Source organism: Doryrhamphus excisus, chromosome 5, assembly GCF_030265055.1.
Source record: "Doryrhamphus excisus isolate RoL2022-K1 chromosome 5, RoL_Dexc_1.0, whole genome shotgun sequence".
NCBI lineage: Eukaryota > Metazoa > Chordata > Actinopteri > Syngnathiformes > Syngnathidae > Doryrhamphus > Doryrhamphus excisus.
Genome location: NC_080470.1, coordinates 3,503,976 through 3,525,798, shown reverse-complemented (window position 1 = coordinate 3,525,798; position 21,823 = coordinate 3,503,976). Strand labels below are relative to the sequence as shown.

The following is a 21,823-nucleotide window of genomic DNA, read 5'->3' as shown; positions in this document are numbered from 1 at the left end:
GTAATTTTACACTTAATACATGTAAAAGCAGCTTCCGCTCGGAGTAATACGTAGTAATACTAGTAGATCATAATCCCGCCGTAAATACATTCCACTAAATACATCCATCATCCTAACTCTTAAGTGGAATATGTGAATAAAAACAGAATGTCTTTGCAATGTCTAAATATAGCATGAGGTCTCTGGGGGAAAACAAAATGCCATCTTTGAGGCCAGAATACAAAGGTACTGGTGGCCAGCCAATCACAGGGCACATATAGACAAACAACCATTCACACTCACATTCATACCTATGGACAATTTGGAGTCGCCAATTAACCTAGCATGTTTTTGGAATGTGGGAGGAAACCGGAGTACCCGGTTTGCAACATGCAAACTCCACACAGAGATGGCCGAGGGTGGAATTGAACCCTGGTCTCCTAGCTGTGAGGTCTGCGCACTAACCACTAGACCGCCGTGCCGCCCGACGGCAGACTTGCATAACCAAAAAAAAATGTCTCCATGGTAAAAACTTCCATTTATTTATGCATAATAATAGAATCATACAGACACCAACACACATCAATAATGAAGCCATTGACTGATAGAACTCCCACTAGACAACGTTAGGGATGTTAGTGGTTACAAATGAAACAAATGACCCTCAAAATCAGTCAATAGAAACTCCCAAATTATGCTTAATGAGAATAATAATAACTCTAATTGCTGATGAAGACTTTCCTTAAAGATCTACACCACAGAGAGAAAGATCCACAGACATAAAAACACATAAACACAGATAGACTGAACTATGTACGCACAGCAGGATGCAACGCGGTGAGTCATCAAAAGCAACCGGGCAACCGAAATGTCTAAAATAAATGTTCCACCCTCAAAGATGACGCAAGAGAAACTACAACTTTCATTGTTTTTTGGATGAAGAAAAAATGATAATTGTTAATTGTTTGGAGGTATTTGGACAAACAATCCATGCTACATATTTTTTTTCCACCGGCAACACATTATGCACCGTCAATCATTCCTGCTCTCTCTCTCTTTTCATTTGTTTTGCCATCCCTTTGGCTCATTTCATTATTAGTGAGTCTTTCTCAAGACGCTGATACCGATCACAGCTACTCATTTTTACAGCATTTATTTTTCATAGCTTATTTCAAGCCAAATAAAGCAAAGAGACAAAATGTCAGTCGCCGTCCGTTAGCTTGGCACCACTGCTGAAATCAGTGTGCACAACGCCGCCCAGATTCCAACCTCATCCCAACAAAACATATATTATTCCTTGTCTACCAGAATGAAAACCCCACATCCAACCACCCTCACCCAGCTTGAGGCACCCAACTACAACCAGTTCATTACTAGTCATCGTATCGTACATAGTCCCGTACAAACGAAAGAAAGAAAGGAACCACTCCAACTATGTGTGGAAATATGGGCTAATAACTATAAAAGCAATCGTCACTCGCTAAATATACTGCAAAAAAGGTCAGTAAGGATAATTCATTATGCCGCCTACAGAGAACATACTAACTCCTTATTTCTAAAATCACAAATACTTCAACTTGCTGATATAGTTCATCTTCAAACAGCTAAAATAATGCATGAGGCTAAAAATAACCAATTAGCTAAAAATGTCATCCAATACTTCTCTACAAGAGAGGAGAAATATGATCTCAGGGAAGAAGTACATTTGAAACACTTATACGTATGCTAGGACTATGTTAAAAAGCCATAGCATTTCAGTATGTGCAATCAAATTTATACAAATTTCCCCACTGAGGGACGAATAAAGGCATATCTTAATATCTTAATCTTAAAACTATGGAATGGATTGAGTAAGGAAGTCAAACAATGCACAACGATGAGCCAATTCAAGAAACAATACAAGCAGTTGATGTTTGCTAAATACAAGGATGAAGAGTCTTGAACCAGTCATGATGTGCTATATATATCACTATATTGACACTTACTATGGTACCCATTATGTCATTGGATGCTCATATCACCTCCTACTTCGGTATGAGGTACATTATTAAAAAAAAAACAAAAAAAAAAACTTAAACTGTATAATGGAAAGCAGGAAGTGAACAAATGTAACAGTTACTGATTGTAAAAGTACCAGATGGAGGGGTAGGATTTAATAAGCTTTGCTTCTTCCTACTCCTTTTGGACATGTGGAACTGTGAACTGATTATGTGATGCATTCAATTGTAATCTGATGCATGTTCAAAGGAAATTAAACCATTACCATTACCATTACCATTACCACTATACAGTCACCACACCAGTCATCACAAGCTAAAATTGAAGAAAAAAGCAGCCCAAGCCATGATGACACCCCTTCCATTGTGCCGTGTGGAAAACATCTCAGGTATGCCAGTAATGTTTTTTTTTACATTTTTTTTTACACTTTAATGCTTGTTTGCAATTAATTGCTCACTTAAAAAAATAACTTTTTAGCATGTCTACATGTGTCGGTTTACAAAATATCATTGCATCCTTTGATTTTTCAGTATACAGCCCTCGGTGGACACCTCAGACACCACTGATCTACTGTCAGTTGGTTTGGTCAAGTGTGAACTGAATCCAGCCCAGACCCCCCTGAAGGATGCACTTCCAAGCAAAAATGCAAGCATTACCAGGTAATGGTCAGCCAACTGAGTGAAAATCAGCAAAAATAGCACAGTATGAGTACTTCACCACTTCACTGTCTTCTCTCTTTTCTTTTTGCATCACTCTGTTCATCCACCATTAGCCGCTTTATTCGGGCGACACTGCAAAACCATCAGGGATTTATCCATGTTATCTATTATAAAGCCAAGGTGAAACCAGAACAGGAGAGGTCTATATTCAGCCAGGTAACAAACCAGAACTGTGTTGAATCCATTACATGCTAAGCTAACACACACATACATCATTCCCTCAGGCTGAAATGGAATAGTCTCATATGGGGATTACACATTATGAATAAGGCAGCGGTGATGATGAGTGCAGTCGTATGAATAGCAGCCTTTGTGCAGCAAACAGGCTTCCTTGTTGCACAGTGGCCACCTGCCAATGTGGAGGAAGGGTTTCTAATCATCTGACAAGAAAACGGAAAGAAGATAACATTACACGGAACAATATGAAAACTCACACGAACAGTCACTTTCAAGGTCACATCCCTGGTTTGCAGCTTCTTCCATTCTGTAGCTTTAATTACCGTAAATCCCAGTGTATAAGCTGCTACTTTTTTCTTCAACTTTTTTATTACCCCTGCAGCTAATACAGCCGTGTGTAGCCACACATTGGATGGCCATATCACCTCGTACTTTGGTATATGACAAAAAATTTAAAAAAATTCTAAATTCAAAAAAAAAAATAAAATAAATAAATAAAAATTAATAAAAATTAACAAAATAAATTTATAAATAAAATAAATTTGCTAAATACAAGGATGAAGAGTCTTGAACCAGTCATGATGTGCTATATATATCACTATATTGACACTTACTATGGTACACATTATGTCATTGGATGCTCATATCACCTCGTACTTCGGTACGAGGTACATTATTTAAAAAAAAAAAACTGTATTATGGAAAGCAGGAAGTGAACAAATGTAGCAGTTACTGATTGTAAAAGTACCAGATGGATGGGGTAGGATTTAATAAGCTTTGCTTCTTCCTACTCCTTTTGGACATGTGGAACAGCCACACGGCTGTATTAACACAACACACAGCACTAAATTCATCACACAGCAATTTAAAAATCCAAAGGTTTAAAAAAAAAAAGTTTAAAAAAAAAAGATTTCAAAGTTTTCTCATAAGGCATTGCGTGTGAGCCACACACAAACACTAATAAATAAGGGGGGTAGTGTCTCATAGTGTCAACTTACTAGGAACACCGCCCTAACACTAAATTCATCACACAGCAACTTAAAAATCCAAAGGTATAACGCAGAAATATACAAACACGTACCAATATGAGTTTTAAAAAAATTAACTTTTCTCATAAGGCATTGCGTGTGAACAACACACAAACATTAATAAATAATAACAATAACAATAAGGCTGTATAAGTGATACAGTGAACAATACATTTCATTGTATCAGTTTCAAGTGCAGTGTTTTTTTTCCGAGTCGTTCAGACCTTGGTTATGGGGTTTGAGTGAATTACAGGAGAGGACTTAAAGTGAGAGGAGTGAGTTTGGCTCGGGTTCGGGTTCCTTTTATAATTCTAATCACTACATTGAGACCATCAGAAATGATTCGGAGCATTATAACAACAAAATCAAATCAATCCAGCTACTTCGGCACAATTTGACAGCTGTGACCTAACCAATCTGTATGATTGTGTGATCCTCCGTTTGATGGGAACGATAAGAACGAGGGAAATCAATAAGCAGAGGAGCCAGTAATTATTGTGCATTAGTACATCATTCCTACCATTTCCCTCCAGCCTCAATGGCAAGCAGAGGAAGATACCATTAACGACTGAGGCGGCTTTGATTCCTTGCGCCTTTAGAAGAGAAGCTTAAACACGATCAATGCAGCGTTTCCTCCTGACTCACTTAGCTCAGTGGATTTCAGACAGCAGCGGAATGAATGGGAATGATAAACTTAAGCATGTAAAGGAGATGATGCTGCAAGCCTACTGAACTAAGCAATTGATATGACAGTCTGGAGTCTTTGTAGCAGGATGCAAATTAACCTTCTAAGACACAAATTCATCGGAAAAGAGAATCACAGTCAGTGAACTTCAGACAAACAAAGACAGTTTCTGTCAAATGCAGATTTAAGGTCCACCATTTGATAATGTTTGTTGTTTTAGCATTAATTTAATAACCATGCACCACATACAGGGATACCTCGGTTATCGTCCGCTCCGGTTAGCATGTTTTTCGGTTAACAACCAAATTTGGAAACCTGTGAGGGTGGGTGTAATAACTTAAAACAAACCATCATGAAGATCGTCATCATTTCAGAGGTATATGTAAATATGACAGGAATGCCTGGAGGTGGCCCGTGGGTGGAATAACTTAAAAAAAACTTTTTGAAAAATCCAGTGGAAATACAGATAGGAATAGGTGCCGATTCTGGAAGATCTAAAAAGCTTTCTGTGCAGGTTATCATGAAGATCGTCATCATTTCAGAGGTATATGTAAATATGACAGGAATGCCTGAAGGTGGCCCGTGGGTGGAATAACTTAAAAAAAAAACGTTTTGAAAAATCCAGTGGAAATACAGATAGGAATAGGTGCTGATTCTGGAAGATCTAGAAAGCTTTCTGCGCAGGTTATCATGAAGATCGTCATCATTTCAGAGGTATATGTAAATATGACAGGAATGCCCGAAGGTGGCCTGTGGGTGGAATAACTTAAACCGTTTTGAAAAATCTAGCGGAAATACAGCTGGAATAGGTGCCGATTCTGGAAGATCTAGAAAGCTTTCTGTGCAGGTTATCATGAAGATCGTCATCATTTTCAGAGGTATATGTAAATATGACAGGAATGCCCGGAGGTGGCCCGTGGGTGGAATAACTTAAACTGTTTTCAAGAATCCAGTTGAAATACAGCTGGAATAGGTGCCAATTCTGGAAGATCTAGAAAGCTTTCTGCGCAGGTTATCATGAAGATCGTCATCATTTCTGACGTACATGTAAATATGACAGGAATGCCCGGAGGTGGCCCGTGAGTGGAATAACTTAAACCGTTTTGAAAAATCCAGTGGAAAAACAGCTGGAATAGGTGCCGATTCTGGAAGATCTAGAAAGCTTTCTGTGCAGGTTATCATGAAGATCATCATAATTTCAAAGGTACATATAAATATGACAGAAATGCCCGGAGGTGGCCCGTGGGTGGAATAACTTAAACCGTTTTGAAAAATCCAGTGGAAATACAGCTGGAAAAGGTGCCGATTCTGGAAGATCTAAAAAGCTTTCTGCGCAGGTTATCATGAAGATCGTCATCATTTCAAAGGTATATGTAAATATGACAGGAATGCCTGAAGGTGGCCCGTGGGTGGAATAACTTAAAACAAACCGTTTTGAAAAATCCAGTGGAAATACAGCTGGAATAGGTGCCGATTCTGGAAGATCTAGAAAGCTTTCTGTGCAGGTTATCATGAAGATCGTCATCATTTCAGAGGTATAATAAATAGGACAGGAATGCCCGGAGGTGGCCCGTGGGTGCAATAACTTAAACCGTGTTGAAAAATCCAGTGGAAATACAGCTGGAATAGGTGCTGATTCTGGAAGATCTAGAAAGCTTTCCGTGCAGGTTATCATGAAGATTGTCGTCATTTCAGAGGTATATGTAAATATGACAGGTGGCCCGTGGGTGGAAGAACTTAAAACAAACCATTTTGAAAAATCCAGTGGAAAAACAGCTGGAATAGGTGCCGATTCTGGAAGATCTAAAAAGCTTTCTGCGCAGGTTATCATGAAGATCGTCATCATTTCAGAGGTATAATAAATATGACAGGAATGCCCGGAGGTGGCTTATGGGTGGAATAACTTAAACTGTTTTGAAGAATCCAGTTGAAATACAGCTGGAATAGGTGCCAATTCTGGAAGATCTAGAAAGCTTTCTGTGCAGGTTATCATGAAGATCGTGATCATTTCAGAGGTATATGTAAATATGACAGGAATGCCTGAAGGTGGCCCGTGGGTGGAATAACTTAAAAAAAAACGTTTTGAAAAATCCAGTGGAAATACAGCTGGAATAGGTGCCAATTCTGGAAGATCTAGAAAGCTTTCTGCGCAGGTTATCATGAAGATCGTCATCATTTTCAGAGGTATATGTAAATATGACAGGAATGCCCGAAGGTGGCCCGTGGGTAGAATAACTTAAACTGTTTTGAAGAATCCAATTGAAATACAGCTGGAATAGGTGCCGATTCTGGAAGATCTAGAAAGCTTTCTGTGCAGGTTATCATGAAGATCGTCATCATTTCAGAAGTATATGTAAATATGACAGGAATGCCTGAAGGTGGCCCGTGGGTGGAATAACTTAAACCGTTTTGAAAAATCCAGTGGAAATACAGCTGGAATAAGTGCCGATTCTGGAAGATCTAGAAAGCTTTCCGTGCAGGTTATCATGAAGATCGTCATCATTTCGGAGGTATAATAAATATGACAGGAATGCCCGGAGGTGGCCCGTGGGTGAAATAACTTAAAACAAACCGTTTTGAAAAATACAGCTGGAATAGGTGCCAATTCTGGAAGATCTAAAAAGCTTTCTGTGCAGGTTATCATGAAGATCGTCATCATTTCACATGTATATGTAAATATGACAGGAATGCCTGGAGGTGGCCCGTGGGTGGAATAACTTAAAACAAACCATTTTGACAAATACAGCTGGAATAGGTGCCGATTCTGGAAGGTCTACAAAGCTTTCTGCGCAGGTTATCATGAAGATCGTCATCATTTCAGAGGTATAATAAATATGACAGGAATGCCCCGGAGGTGGCCCGTGGGTGGAATAACTTAAACTGTTTTGAAGAATCCTGTTGAAATACAGCTGGAATAGGTGCCGATTCTGGAAGATCTAAAAAGCTTTCTGTGCAGGTTATCATGAAGATCGTCATCATTTCAGAGGTATAATAAATATGACAGGAATGCCTTAAGGTGGCCCGTGGGTGGAATAACTTAAACCGTTTTGAAAAATCCAGTGGAAAAACAGCTGCAATAGGTGCTGATTCTGGAAGATCTAGAAAGCTTTCTGCGCAGGTTATCATGAAGATCGTCATCATTTTCAGAGGTATATGTAAATATGACAGGTGGCCCGTGGGTGGAAGAACTTAAAACAAACCGTTTCGAAAAATCCAGTGGAAAAACAGCTGGAATAGGTGCCGATTCTGGAAGATCTAGAAAGCTTTCTGCGCAGGTTATCATGAAGATCGTCATCATTTCAGAGGTATAATAAATATGACAGGAATGCCCGGAGTTGGCCCGTGGGTGCAATAACTTAAACTGTTTTGAAAAATCCAGTTGAAATACAGCTGGAATAGGTGCTGATTCTGGAAGATCTAGAAAGCTTTCTGCGCAGGTTATCATGAAGATCATTGTCATTTCAGAGGTATATGTAAATATGACAGGAATGCCTGAAGGTGGCCTGTGGGTGCAATAACTTAAACCGTGTTGAAAAATCCAGTGGAAATACAGCTGGAATAGGTGCCGATTCTGGAAGATCTAGAAAGCTTTCCGTGCAGGTTATCATGAAGATCGTCATCATTTCAGAGGTATATGTAAATATGACAGGTGGCCTGTGGGTGGAATAACTTAAACCGTTTTGAAAAATCCAGTGGAAAAACAGCTGGAATAGGTGCCGATTCTGGAAGATCTAGAAAGCTTTCTGTGCAGGTTATCATGAAGATCATCATCATTTCAGAGGTATATGTAAATATGACAGGAATGCCTGAAGGTGGCCTGTGGGTGGAATAACTTAAACCGTGTTGAAAAATCCAGTGGAAATACAGCTGGAATAGGTGCTGATTCTGGAAGATCTAGAAAGCTTTCTGCGCAGGTTATCATGAAGATCGTCATCATTTCAGAGGTATATGTAAATATGACAGGAATGCCTGAAGGTGGCCCGTGGGTGGAATAACTTAAAAAAAACGTTTTGAAAAATCCAGTGGAAATACAGATAGGAATAGGTGCCGATTCTGGAAGATCTAAAAAGCTTTCTGTGCAGGTTATCATGAAGATCGTCATCATTTCAGAGGTATAATAAATATGACAGGAATGCCCGGAGTTGGCCCGTGGGTGGAATAACTTAAACTGTTTTGAAAAATCCAGTTGAAATACAGCTGGAATAGGTGCCGATTCTCGAAGATCTAGAAAGCTTTCTGTGCAGGTTATCATGAAGATCGTCATCATTTCAGAGGTATATGTAAATATGACAGGAATGCCTGGAGGTGGCCCTTGGGTGGAATAACTTAAAACAAACCGTTTTGAAAAATCCAGTGGAAATACAGCTGGAATAGGTGCCAATTCTGGAAGATCTAGAAAGCTTTCTGTGCAGGTTATCATGAAGATCGTCATCATTTCAGAGGTATATGTAAATATGACAGGAATGCCCGAAGGTGGCCTGTGGGTGGAATAACTTAAACCGTTTTGAAAAATCTAGCAGAAATACAGCTGGAATAGGTGCCGATTCTGGAAGATCTAGAAAGCTTTCTGCGCAGGTTATCATGAAGATCGTCATCATTTCAGAGGTATATGTAAATATGACAGGAATGCCTGAAGGTGGCCCATGGGTGGAATAACTTAAAACAAACCGTTTTGAAAAATCCAGTGGAAATACAGCTGGAATAGGTGCCGATTCTGGAAGATCTAAAAAGCTTTCTGCGCAGGTTATCATGAAGATCGTCATCATTTCAGAGGTATAATAAATATGACAGGAATGCCCAGAGGTGGCCCGTGGGTGGAATAACTTAAACCGTTTTGTAAAATCCAGTGGAAATACAGCTGGAATAGGTGCCGATTCTGGAAGATCTAGAAAGCTTTCCGTGCAGGTTATCATGAAGATCGTCATCATTTCACAGGTATATGTAAATATGACAGGAATGCCCGGAGGTAGCCCGTGGGTGGAATAACTTAAAACAAACCGTTTTGAAAAATCCAGTGGAAAAACAGCTGGAATAGGTGCCGATTCTGGAAGATCTAGAAAGCTTTCCGCGCAGGTTATCATGAAGATCGTCATCATTTCAGAGGTATATGTAAATATGACAGGAATGCCTGAAGGTGGCCCGTGGGTGGAATAACTTAAAAAAAACGTTTTGAAAAATCCAGTGGAAATACAGATAGGAATAGGTGCCGATTCTGGAAGATCTAGAAAGCTTCCTGTGCAGATAATCATGTGTAGTTGCTATAGGAGTCCACAACTCCAAAAAAAAGGTTGAAAAATGATGAAAAATGTCATTTTCATTCCATTGTCTTATATGGAGGTTGTCAAGTAGATAATGAGGAGAAACTTCTCACTGCGTTCCTCACCCTGGTTTTTGGATTTCTCCTAACTACAAAAAAGCCTAGTTTGCACAGTCATTCAGGATTAAACAAAGGACAGATTGACCAAATACATTTGCTTTCATAATATCAGTGACACACATGAGGATGGTTACTGACTCTGCTCTGATTACACAGAACGAAGTCTAAAATCACAGATGCAATCAATGCAACGTTTTGGAGGTTCTGCAAAAAAAGCAGTCAGGCAAGCAACACAAGAAGCACGAAATCTGCCCTTCCAGCGTATTACTGCGGCTTCTGCAATATACTCTATAGCACTTTCTCTTGTTCACAGTTTGATCAACTTCATCGCTATAATCGGAAAAGTTGGAAACCCCCCCACGGGGCCACAAATTGGGATTCAGAAGTTAGAAGACCAGAGGCAAATATCTATCACACTCTGATTAAACCATTGAAAATTAAGAATCTAGGACATCTTAATCACCACTGGCACAACAGATGCTTCATCACAACTTCAGGAGGTGTTGGTAACCCCTTGAACGGTACGGATATCTAACGCCATCAAACTTCTAGCCTATCCTTTAAAGCCTTACCTAAAAATGTCATCCAATACTTCTCTACAAGAGAGGAGAAATATGATCTCAGGGAAGAAGTACATTTGAAACACTTCTATGCTAGGACTACGTTAAAAAGCCATAGCATTTCAGTATGTGGAATCAAACTGGTTGTTTGTCTATATGTGCCCTGTGATTGGCTGGCCACCAGTCCAGGGTGTACCCCGCCTCTCGCCCGAAGACAGCTGGGATAGGCTCCAGCACCCCCCGCGACCCTTGTGAGGAAAAGCGGTAGAAAATGAATGAATGAATATTTATTTTGTGGTTAAATAGTGGTTATCGTGCAGTCCACACAGCTGGGAGACCCGAGTTCAATTCCACCCTCGGCCATCTCTGTGTGGAGTTTGCATGTTCTCCCCGTGCATGCGTGGGTTTTCTCCGGGTACTCCGGTTTCCTCCCACATTCCAAAAACATGCTAGGTTAATTAGCGACTCCAAATTGTCCATAGGTATGAATGTGAGTGTGAATGGTTGTTTGTCTATATGTGCCCTGTGATTGGCTGGCCACCAGTCCAGGGTGTACCGTGCCTTTCGCCTGAAGTCAGCTGGGATAGGCTCCAGCATACAACCAAAATCCTAGTGAGGATAAGCGGCATAGAAACTTACAAGAAGAAAGTTGAAATAGTTAACAGAACTGGAAAATCAGCTGTAATTTTGAAAGAATAAAGTCAAAATATTGAGAAAAAAAATTGGCAATTTGACGAGAATAAATATAGAGTAATATTATGAAAAAAATAAAGTTCTTCAAAGTTGTAAAATTATGAAATAGATTTGTAATTTTTTGAAAATTAGGTTGGGGAAAAAGTTCTAATATTGTGTGAATAAAATCATAATATTACTAAAAGAAAATTTGAAGAAAGTTGAAATATTTGGAAAATTTAAATTTTTTCAAAAAATGTAGGAAGACCTCAATAAAAGCTATGTATTAAGCGTGGGTTTCCTCCCACATTCCAAAAACATGCTAGGTTAATTAGCGACTCCAAATTGTCCATAGGTATGAATGTGAGTGTGAATGGTTGTTTGTCTATATGTGCCCTGTGATTGGCTGGCCACCAGTCCAGGGTGTACCCCGCCTTTCGCCTGAAGTCAGCTGGGATAGGCTCCAGCACCCCCCATGACCCTCATGAGGAAAAAGCGGTACAAAATGGATGAATTTAGAGTTAATAATGCAGTAAAATTACAAAACGCAATGTCATCCCAACGGAAATGATGTTCAGTGACCACAAATACTCCTAATGAGCAACACAGTTCTTCGTCCAGAGGGGGAATAAAGGACGGACGGGATGGCAAACATGTGTCTGTGGAGGATGTAACAGATATGAGTCAGTTAAATTGGGAGTCATTAGAGCACAACCAAAGTGTTTCCCATTACATCAGCTCTTTGATTTGGTAGCTCCAGGAGGACACAGCGATGGGCTCGGTATGACTGCCACTGAGTAAAAAAAAAAACAATTCAGTGTACTGATTTCCTTCTTCTGCTTTAGTCCGCAGTACTTAGAGTGGCCTGTGTGACAAGAAACCTGACTCAAACTGTCACATACAAAGCAAATTTAGGAAAGGAGAATCCTGGCTTGGAGACCCTGCATGAGAGCAGATCTCTGCTTGGCTTTTTTTTTTTACATGCATTTTGCAGACTGGAAAGTGTATCTAATAATACTAGACATGAAGGGTATAAATACTGCAAGTTTGCACAGATAGAAGTCAACCTTGGGATCCTCCTCAATGCCTTGCAGGGCTGGACAATAACGATGTACCGATGGCCCAAGGCAAGTTAAAACAAAATTCGGGCAAGTAAATCCAATCAGTGATATTCCCGTCGGGAAAGTGTACTATACTGCTAAGAGTTTTTTTTAAAAGCGGTTCTTGTTGGGTGTTGGTAAAACACATACTGCGTAATTCCGGTGGTAATTTGCAAACCAATCCTTGCAAATCATGAAATGGACCAATCAGAATCGCGTTTTACCCAAACCCGTTCTTGTTCGCGATCAACCAATCAGCGATGGTTTGACTAGGAAAACATCTATCATGGCGTCCCTGCCAACATGGTCTAATTCTTCAACAACTTCTGAAGGAAAACAGCAAAAAGTCGCCAATTAACCTAGCGGGCGGCACGGTGTCCGAGTGGTTAGCGCGCAGACCTCACAGCTAGGATACCAGGGTTCAATTCCACCCTCGGCCATCTCTGTGTGGAGTTTACATGTTCTCCCCGTGCATGCGTGGGTTTTCTCCGGGTACTCCGGTTTCCTCCCACATTCCAAAAACATGCTAGGTTAATTGGCGACTCCAAATTGTCCATAGGTATGAATGAGAGTGTGAATGGTTGTTTGTCTATATGTGCCCTGTATATGTGGCTGGCCACCAGTCCAGGGTGTACCCCGCCTCTCGCCTGAAGACATCTGGGATAGGCTCCAGCACCCCCCGCGACCCTCATGAGGAAAAGCGGTAGAAAATGAATGAATTAACCTAGCATGTTTTTGGAATGTGGGAGGAAACTGGAGTACCCGGAGAAAACCCACGCATACACGGGGAGAACATGCAAACTCCACACAGAGATGGCAGAGGGTGGATTTGAACCCTGGTCTCCTAGCTGTGAGGTCTGCGCGCTAACCACTCAACCTCACCTAACTTATATACAAATTATTTTGCGCTCATGTCCACATCTATGCAGTCTAATGATGAAAAAAGACAATAAGTAAAGATTTTTTCATCCATTGCATCTCATCTAAACTTGTTAGACGACCTGATTCCACAACACAGACTCTATCAACTGCGGATTCAGACGACAAAAAAATTTGGTGAAACTTTGTTTTTTTGTTTCCTCATGATGGTTTCCGAATAAATATTTCTAGAAAAAATGCTGTTGAAAGTTGGTAGAGAGGATCAAAGTCCTCTGAGTCTACTGTGATGGGATTAGAATAACGTGGCGGAGGCAAATATAGGCAATGATCCAAGCCTCCGCTGAGGAAAATCCTTGAAGGCAGCACCCAAAAATCTGAATTGGAGAAATTACCCGGCTAAGCCGCCGTGCTGGATGACTGACACATGTCATCAGAGACATGAAGGAACTGCCACTGAAGCCTCCCTAATATGGATAACTCCAAATACCCTTGTGATCAAATCTACCGCCAAGTGGGGGTAACAAGAGAGTACTAGTCCTGCAGATCCAACAATTATTTATTTTTCTCTTTTACTGAAAGAGCAGCGGGCTGCACGGCGGTCGAGTGGTTAGCACGCGGACCTCACAGCTAGGAGCCCAGAGTTCAATTCCACCCTCGGCCATCTCTGTGTGGAGTTTTTATGTTCTCCCTGTGCATGCGTGAGTTTTCTCCGGGTACTCCGGTTTCCTCCCACATTCCAAAAACATGCTAGGTTAATTGGCCACTCCAAATTGTCCATAGGTATGAAAGTGAGTGTGAACTATACTTATACCATATTAACCAAGCTGCAGCGACATTGTTATTATTATTATTAACATTGTTATGCCGATTGAACTGCATTACTGGCATGCTTAATAGATGCTTACTTTGCACTGAACAGGAAGTCACTGTGCAGGATTTATGCTGTGTAACTATACTTATACCATATTAACCAAGCTGCAACGACATTGTTATTATTATTATGTAGAATCCAGGTAAATACAACCATGATTTAGATGCTTACTTTGCACTGAACAGGAAATCACTGTGCAGGATTTATGCTGTGTCACTATACTTATATCATATGTATTAACCAAGCCGCAGCGACATTGTTATTATTATTATTAACATTGTTATGCCGATTGAACTGCATTACTGGCATGCTTAATAGATGCTTACTTTGCACTGAACAGGAAGTCACTGTGCAGGATTTATGCTGTTTAGCTATACTTATACCATATTAGCCAAGATGCAGCAACATTTTTATTATTATTATTAACATTGTTATGCCGACTGAACTGCATTAATAGATGCTTACTTTGCACTGAACTGGAAGTCACTGTGCAGGATTTATGCTGTTTAACTATACTTATACCACATTAACCAAGCTGCAGCAACATTGTTATTATTATTATGAACATTGTTATGCCGATTGAACTGCATTACTGGCATGCTTAATAGATGCATACTTTGCACTGAACAGGAAGTCACTGTGCAGGATTTATGCTGTGTAACTGTACTTATACCATATTAACCAAGCTGCAACAACATTGTTATTATTAATATTATTATTAACATTGTTATGCCGATTGAACTACATTACCGGCATGCTAAATAGATGCTTACTTTGCACTGAACAGGAAGTCACTGTGCAGGATTTATGCTGTGTAACTATACTTATACCATATTAACCAAGCTGCAGCAACATTGTTATTATTATTATTAACATTGTTATGCCGATTGAACTACATTACCGGCATGCTTAATAGATGCTTACTTTGCACTGAACAGGAAGTCACTGTGCAGGATTTATGCTGTTTAACTATACTTATATGGTATGAATGTTAGTGTGAATGGTTGTTTGTCTATATGTGCCCTGTGATTGGCTGGCGACCAGTCCAGGGTGTACCCCGCCATTCGCCCGAAGACAGCTGGGATAGGCTCCAGCACCCCCCGCGACCCTCGTGAGGAAAAGCGGTAGAAAATGAATGAATGAATGAATGAATGAATGAATGAATGAATGAAAGAGCAGCATCACAAACAAACACTACTGTCGTTGGCACGGCGACCGACACTCCGCACTCTCTCCATGCCCCCAGTGAACCTCACCGGCCAGGGCAAGTTGGTTCCGCTGTCTTGGTTCTCCCCACTGATAGCCATTTCCACTCGTCACTCGTCACTTAAATGCATGAGTGTACTGTTTTTTTACGTATTTCTAGAGACGTAACAGTTAATTAATAATTGATTAATCAATCACACCTGAGCTCCTTTAGTCTCAGACTGTGTATTCTTAAATAGCAGTCCTCGCCTGTCCCTCCAAACAAAGTTGGCCCAACTTAACACCAGATCAGAAACTACTGGGTGCCACCTTCTCCACACGATGACATCAGTCTGCTCTTCCAGTCAGAAGCAGTCTTCTCGGGTTACCTCCAACAGGCACTCGGCATCTGACAGCCCACTGCATCACTCTGCAGCAGCACTTGCAGGGAGCACAGAGGCTGCAGCCTCCGCACAGGAAAACAACACTGGCTCCATATTTCAGACTAGACCTTGTACAACATTGTGCTGTTATTGCAAGGAAACACCTATGTTAACAAATCGACAAATTTATCTGAATGGGATGAGGTGCATAAAACACATAAAGTAGGGACGTCAGGATCAGGTCTTCACCCTGAGGTGGGTGTCTATTAATGGAAAATGTTTCATTTTTCATGGCACTAACACTTTTAATCAATTCATTACTTGATTGAAGAGCATTTATCTGGACCTGGATGCTTTTCTAATACAAAACATGACCTTAATTTGACAGAGATTCAATGACATGCAGCTTCTGCCTAGTGTGGTAGAATCCAGGTAAATAAAACCATGATTTAGATGCTTACTTTGCACTGAACAGGAAGTCACTGTGCAGGATTTAGGCTGTGTCACTATACTTATATCATATTAACCAAGCTGCAACGACATTGTTATTATTATTATTAACATTGTTATGCCGATTGAACTGCATTACTGGCATGCTTAATAGATGCTTACTTTGCACTGAACAGGAAGTCACTGTGCAGGATTTATGCTGTGTCACTATACTTATATCATATTAACCAAGCTGCAACGACATTGTTATTATTATTATTATGTAGAATCCAGGTAAATACAACCATGATTTAGATGCTTACTTTGCACTGAACAGGAAGTCACTGTGCAGGATTTATGCTGTGTAACTATACTTATACCCTATTATCCAAGATGCAGCGACATTGTTATTATTATTATTAACATTGTTATGCCGATTGAACTGCATTACTGGCATGCTTAATAGATGCTTACTTTGCACTGAACAGGAAGTCACTGTGCAGGATTTATGCTGTGTAACTATACTTATACCATATTAACCAAGCTGCAACGACATTGTTATTATTATTATGTAGAATCCAGGTAAATACAACCATGATTTAGATGCTTACTTTGCACTGAACAGGAAATCACTGTGCAGGATTTATGCTGTGTCACTATACTTATATCATATGTATTAACCAAGCCGCAGCGACATTGTTATTATTATTATTAACATTGTTATGCCGATTGAACTGCATTACTGGCATGCTTAATAGATGCTTACTTTGCACTGAACAGGAAGTCACTGTGCAGGATTTATGCTGTTTAACTATACTTATACCATATTAGCCAAGATGCAGCAACATTTTTATTATTATTATTAACATTGTTATGCCGACTGAACTGCATTAATAGATGCTTACTTTGCACTGAACTGGAAGTCACTGTGCAGGATTTATGCTGTTTAACTATACTTATACCACATTAACCAAGCTGCAGCAACATTGTTATTATTATTATTAACATTGTCATGCCAATTGAACTACATTACTGGCATGCTTAATAGATGCTTACTTTGCACTGAACAGGAAGTCACTGTGCAGTATTTATGCTGCGCAACTATACTTATACCATATTAACCAAGCTGCAGCGACATTGTTATTATTATTATTAACATTGTTATGCCGATTGAACTAAATTACTGACATGCTTAATAGATGCTTACTTTGCACTGAACAGGAAGTCACTGTGCAGGATTTATGCTGCTCGTCAGTGTCTCGAATTAGCTTTTCCAAAAAATAAGGCTACATATTCAACATGGCGCCCTCTGCTGCGCTTTTATTTGAGTTTGGAAAAGTTAATGCTAAGTGTTAGCATTATCATGAATGTATGTAATGTTTTGTATTAGTGTGAAATGTTAGCTAGGAGACCCGAGTTCAATTCCACCCCCGGCCATCTCTGTGTGGAGTTTGCATGTTCTTCCCGTGCATGCGTGGGTTTTCTCCGGGTACTCCGGGTTTCCTCCCACATTCCAAAAACATGCTAGGTTAATTGGCGACTCCAAATTGTCCATAGGTATGAATGTGAGTGTGAATGGTTGTTTGTCTATATGTGCCCTGTGATTGGCTGGCCACCAGTCCAGGGTGTGTACCCCGCCTCTCGCCCCAAGACAGCTGAGATAGGCTCCAGCACCCCCACAACAGTATCACTCGGATACTGTGAACATCCAGCAGCAACACAACATTTTGGCATGACTATTATTTTGATGAAAAATATACTGAACCAGGGCTGCACAGCAGCCGGGTGGTTAGCACACAGGCTTCACAGCTAGGAGACCCGAGTTTGATTCACCCCTGCACGGCACGGCGGTCTAGTGGTTAGCGCACAGACCTCACAGCTAGGAGACCAGGGTTCAATTCCACCCTCCACCATCTCTGTGTGGAGTTTGCATGTTCTCCCCGTGCATGCGTGGGTTTTCTCCGGGTACTCTGGTTTCCTCCCACATTCCAAAAACATGCTAGGTTAATTAGCGATTCCAAATTATCCGTAGGTATGAATGTGAGTGTGAATGGTTGTTTGTCTATATGTGCCCTGTGATTGGCTGGCCACCAGTCCAGGGTGTACCCCGCCTCTCGCCTAAAGACAGCTGGGATAGGCTCCAGCACCCCGGCGACCCTTGTGAGGGTAAGCGGTACAAAATGAATGAATATTTATTGAATGAACATCCATGCCACATAGTGAATATATGTACTGTTTGTAAACCTACTGCCCTTAAACTGCCATCCAATAGCGTAGCAACTTGCACTGAAGCAGTAACAGCGGCAGAGACAAGCAGCCAGTCAGTGCATAGTTAAGAAATCCCTGGATGACATCATGAAGTTCATCAACATTTTGGTTACCAGGAAGGGATGAAAAAGCTCACAATTACCCCTACAATGAAAACAAACCCCTTTTAGAATAAGCATAGCCCCATGTAGCCCATACATGCAATGGAAAGAGTCTTTTGTGTAGCCATGAGGCAAACACAATAACAGACACCAGAAGGTCAAAGGCAGACTATGTCCCTGAATGTCCGTTTAACAAAGTGTAAAGGGGGACGTGTAAAAAGGTAGCAGCGACATAAACAGGTGAAAGTCATTATTTATAGTCGTGTAGTCTGATCCGATGCTAATTTTAGACAGCATGGTACAGACAAAAGAAGGGTGCACCGTCTCGTTTCCAGCCATCCCACAATCCACCTGCTCACTCCCCCCTTGATCGTCCCAGTCACACTCACCCAGTACACCGGAGGAGCTTTGCGGCGGGGCAGCGGACGACTCCGGCCTCTCCGCATCTCCCTGCTGCGTTCGATGTCGGTGGCGACCGCTCTCAGGTCCGTCGCTGACCGCGGCCGCACCACCACCGCCACCGCCGCCACCGGCTGCTGCGCCAGGCGTCCCCGCGTCGGGCATGCTCTCTTACCCGCGAGGAGCGACGCGAGATCAGGCTATTCTCCGGGAGATCGAGCAGGGATGTCGCATCTCAGGATGAGTGCGGAGCATGGGAACGGAGCGGTGGTGGACTTAGCGGTTGAAGGCGAGTGAAAGTGAAGTGAAGGTTGTCTGAGATGGTGCAGCAGTGGATCATCGCGGTGGGAGTGTGGAGCAGGATGCGTGGCTCCATGGAAGAGCGACCCAGCGATGACTACAAGGGAGTCGGGGCGGGAGGATCGATCACACTATCGATGTCGATACCAGTGTAATCGCTATATGGCATAAAGATTGAAACTTTTCAGTTATCTTCTGTTTTTTTGTATTTCATAATGCTACAGTGCTAATATTGTTCATCAAAAATTGAAAAATTCATAATTTACATTTTGCACTGTTGGATCTTATGAAGGATCTAGCTAGAGCAGGGGTCTCAAACTCAATTTACCTGGGGGCCACTGGAGCTAGGGTCTGGGTGAGACTGGGCTGCATCAGGTTTTCCCAAAAAAAAATAAAAAAAAATAACGCATTTATTAAAAACAGAAAAATGAATAAACTTTGCTTTGGTTCCGATTTTCTACAAGAAAAGCTCTGATAAAACATTCCACTGTTCTCAAATATCTTAATTTTTATTTTTCTACACAAAATAAGATGAAAAATAAATAAACAAATCAAGAATAAAGAAAATCAATCAGTAATAAATAAATATAATAATAATAATAATAAAACGGCAAATAATAAAAACTTAAAAAACCACATATAGTTGGTGGGTAGACAAATTATATATTTTTTTATTAAAATGAACAAAGCATTATTAGAGCCCTGTCGACATGACAAAACACAACTATAGTCACATTTATATTATTTTTATTTACAATATATTGCGCAACTGCAGGGTCTTGAGACTTATGCTAACTCGCAAACTAGAGACCTAGCGACCTAAACAGTAGCCTCCAAGTTATTTCCTTTAAACTTTAATAGCCAAAAACTTACCACTTCCACACGGATAGGGAGGATAACTATTAACAGTTATTTAACCTTTAACATGAACATTAATCAAACGTAATAATTTTTTTCTGGGTACATGATACCATACAGCATCCATATCAAACTTGCGCGGGACGCACTAACATTAAACTTTCATATCAAGGCGGGGGCCTCAAAGTAGCATCTGAGCTAGAGCTTCAAAATTAAAAAAGAAATGGGAGTGAGGCAAAAACATTTTTGAGAACCACAATTCCCATTTGCCGTTTGACACCCCTGCACAACCTGAAACTTGTCACCTCGGTCCATTGAAGAAAAAAAAGCAACCCAGATCATGATTGCACCCCCTTCCAGATATCAAATGGGATCTCATTTTCATGGCAGTAATGTTGGAAGCCATCAGGTTGTAGATTTTGAAAAATGGCAGCAAAAATAAGGTTGCATTTATACATTTTTTTTTTGCTGTGAATACTTATTTTTGCCCAAATAATTAATAAAAAAAAAGTGATATCACATTATTATCATTTTCCGTATCGGTCCTAGTGAGACTGGCGTTGTATTTACTTGGTATCAGAGCGTTGACAAAATATTTAGTATCGCCCACCCCTACAAGGGAGGGACAAAGGGAAGTGGAGGGGGCTGGGCCACACACACCTCAGGACAATTCACCACATTAGCCCAAGTAATGATGAAAAACGATGATAATTAACTAGGAAATATGAAATCAATTTACCGTGAGATAAATGTACTACATCCAGAAGTGTAATTTAGATTGAGTCAACATCTGAAAAGTATAATATTAAAAATGTGAGGATACATTACACATACTGCTGATGTTATTGTAATGGCAACATGCACAGTGTACAGTGTACTGTTTACTCAAGCTAGAAGACATTGTCCCTTTCATAAAAAGCAAACAAAGGTTAGTTATAGCAAGTTGACACCTTATGTAAACCAATACCCTTCAAAACAAGCACCGGTGGTTGTCAGCTGATACTTTTTATATTCACTTCCAAAAAGCATATACGTTTGTGATGTAGGCTCATTATAAATAGTGCTTGTGCACAATGCTGATGAGCAGCAGCTGTTGGGTGACAGTTGCCCTGGTCTGTCCACACAATGAGCAGCTATAAATTATTGACATCCCAGGGTGTAGATGGCTCCTGGGCCTAAGGCCATTTATCTTTGTTGTGGACACAATACGCACACACTGAATGATGTATTTTACAGTGTAGTCAAGCAGTAGTAGTCTACCTTGTATGGTTCTTCACCATGACATCAATGGTAAGCAGCGGTTGTGCTTGGGTTGATTTATTCTGAAGTTATGAATACTGGAGGTCCCACACATCAGTGGACACATGGGATTTGTTATGTTTTCAAGTTCTGCATAAATTATGCTACATATTTATTGCCATGTATGATCATACACATACTAGGAATGTGTTGTGTTGAAGTTGGTGCAGACACATCTATTAAAAATGAAAATACAAAATATAACAGTATAAATATATACACAAAATCTGTTTTTTTTCTCCCAGAAACATTAATTACATATACAATAAACCAACCAATCAGGTGGGTTCCTAATTATCAATTCCCAATCAGCCTCTGACAATAATTGCTTATTATATTGATCTTGAGTCTGTCTCATTATATAGTCGAACCCCCCCCTCCCACATACACACACGTAGATACTGTATGTATGTATATATATACATACATATATATATATATATATATATATATATATATATATATATATATATATATATATATATATATATATATATATATATATATATATATATACATATATACATATATACATATAAACACACACACATGTATA

General features: G+C 40.3%; 1 protein-coding gene and 1 long non-coding RNA gene across 2 annotated transcripts in view; one reads left to right on the top strand and one right to left on the bottom strand.

Annotated features, from left to right (window-relative positions):
- ano8b (anoctamin 8b) overlaps window positions 1–19,222 on the bottom strand; it is a 57,004-nt gene extending 37,782 nt beyond the window's left edge. Inside the window, exon 1 of the mRNA XM_058072324.1 lies at window positions 18,801–19,222. Within this exon, the coding sequence (XP_057928307.1) occupies window positions 18,801–18,975 (175 nt within the window). The 5' untranslated portion in view covers window positions 18,976–19,222. The remainder of the gene's footprint in view (window positions 1–18,800) is intronic.
- On the top strand, window positions 494–7,780 carry LOC131129161 (uncharacterized). Its single transcript, XR_009129784.1, has 3 exons — window positions 494–2,365; window positions 2,508–2,636; window positions 2,750–7,780. It is a non-coding gene; the product is annotated as an uncharacterized LOC131129161 (long non-coding RNA).
- Window positions 19,223–21,823: the final 2,601 nt, after the last annotated feature.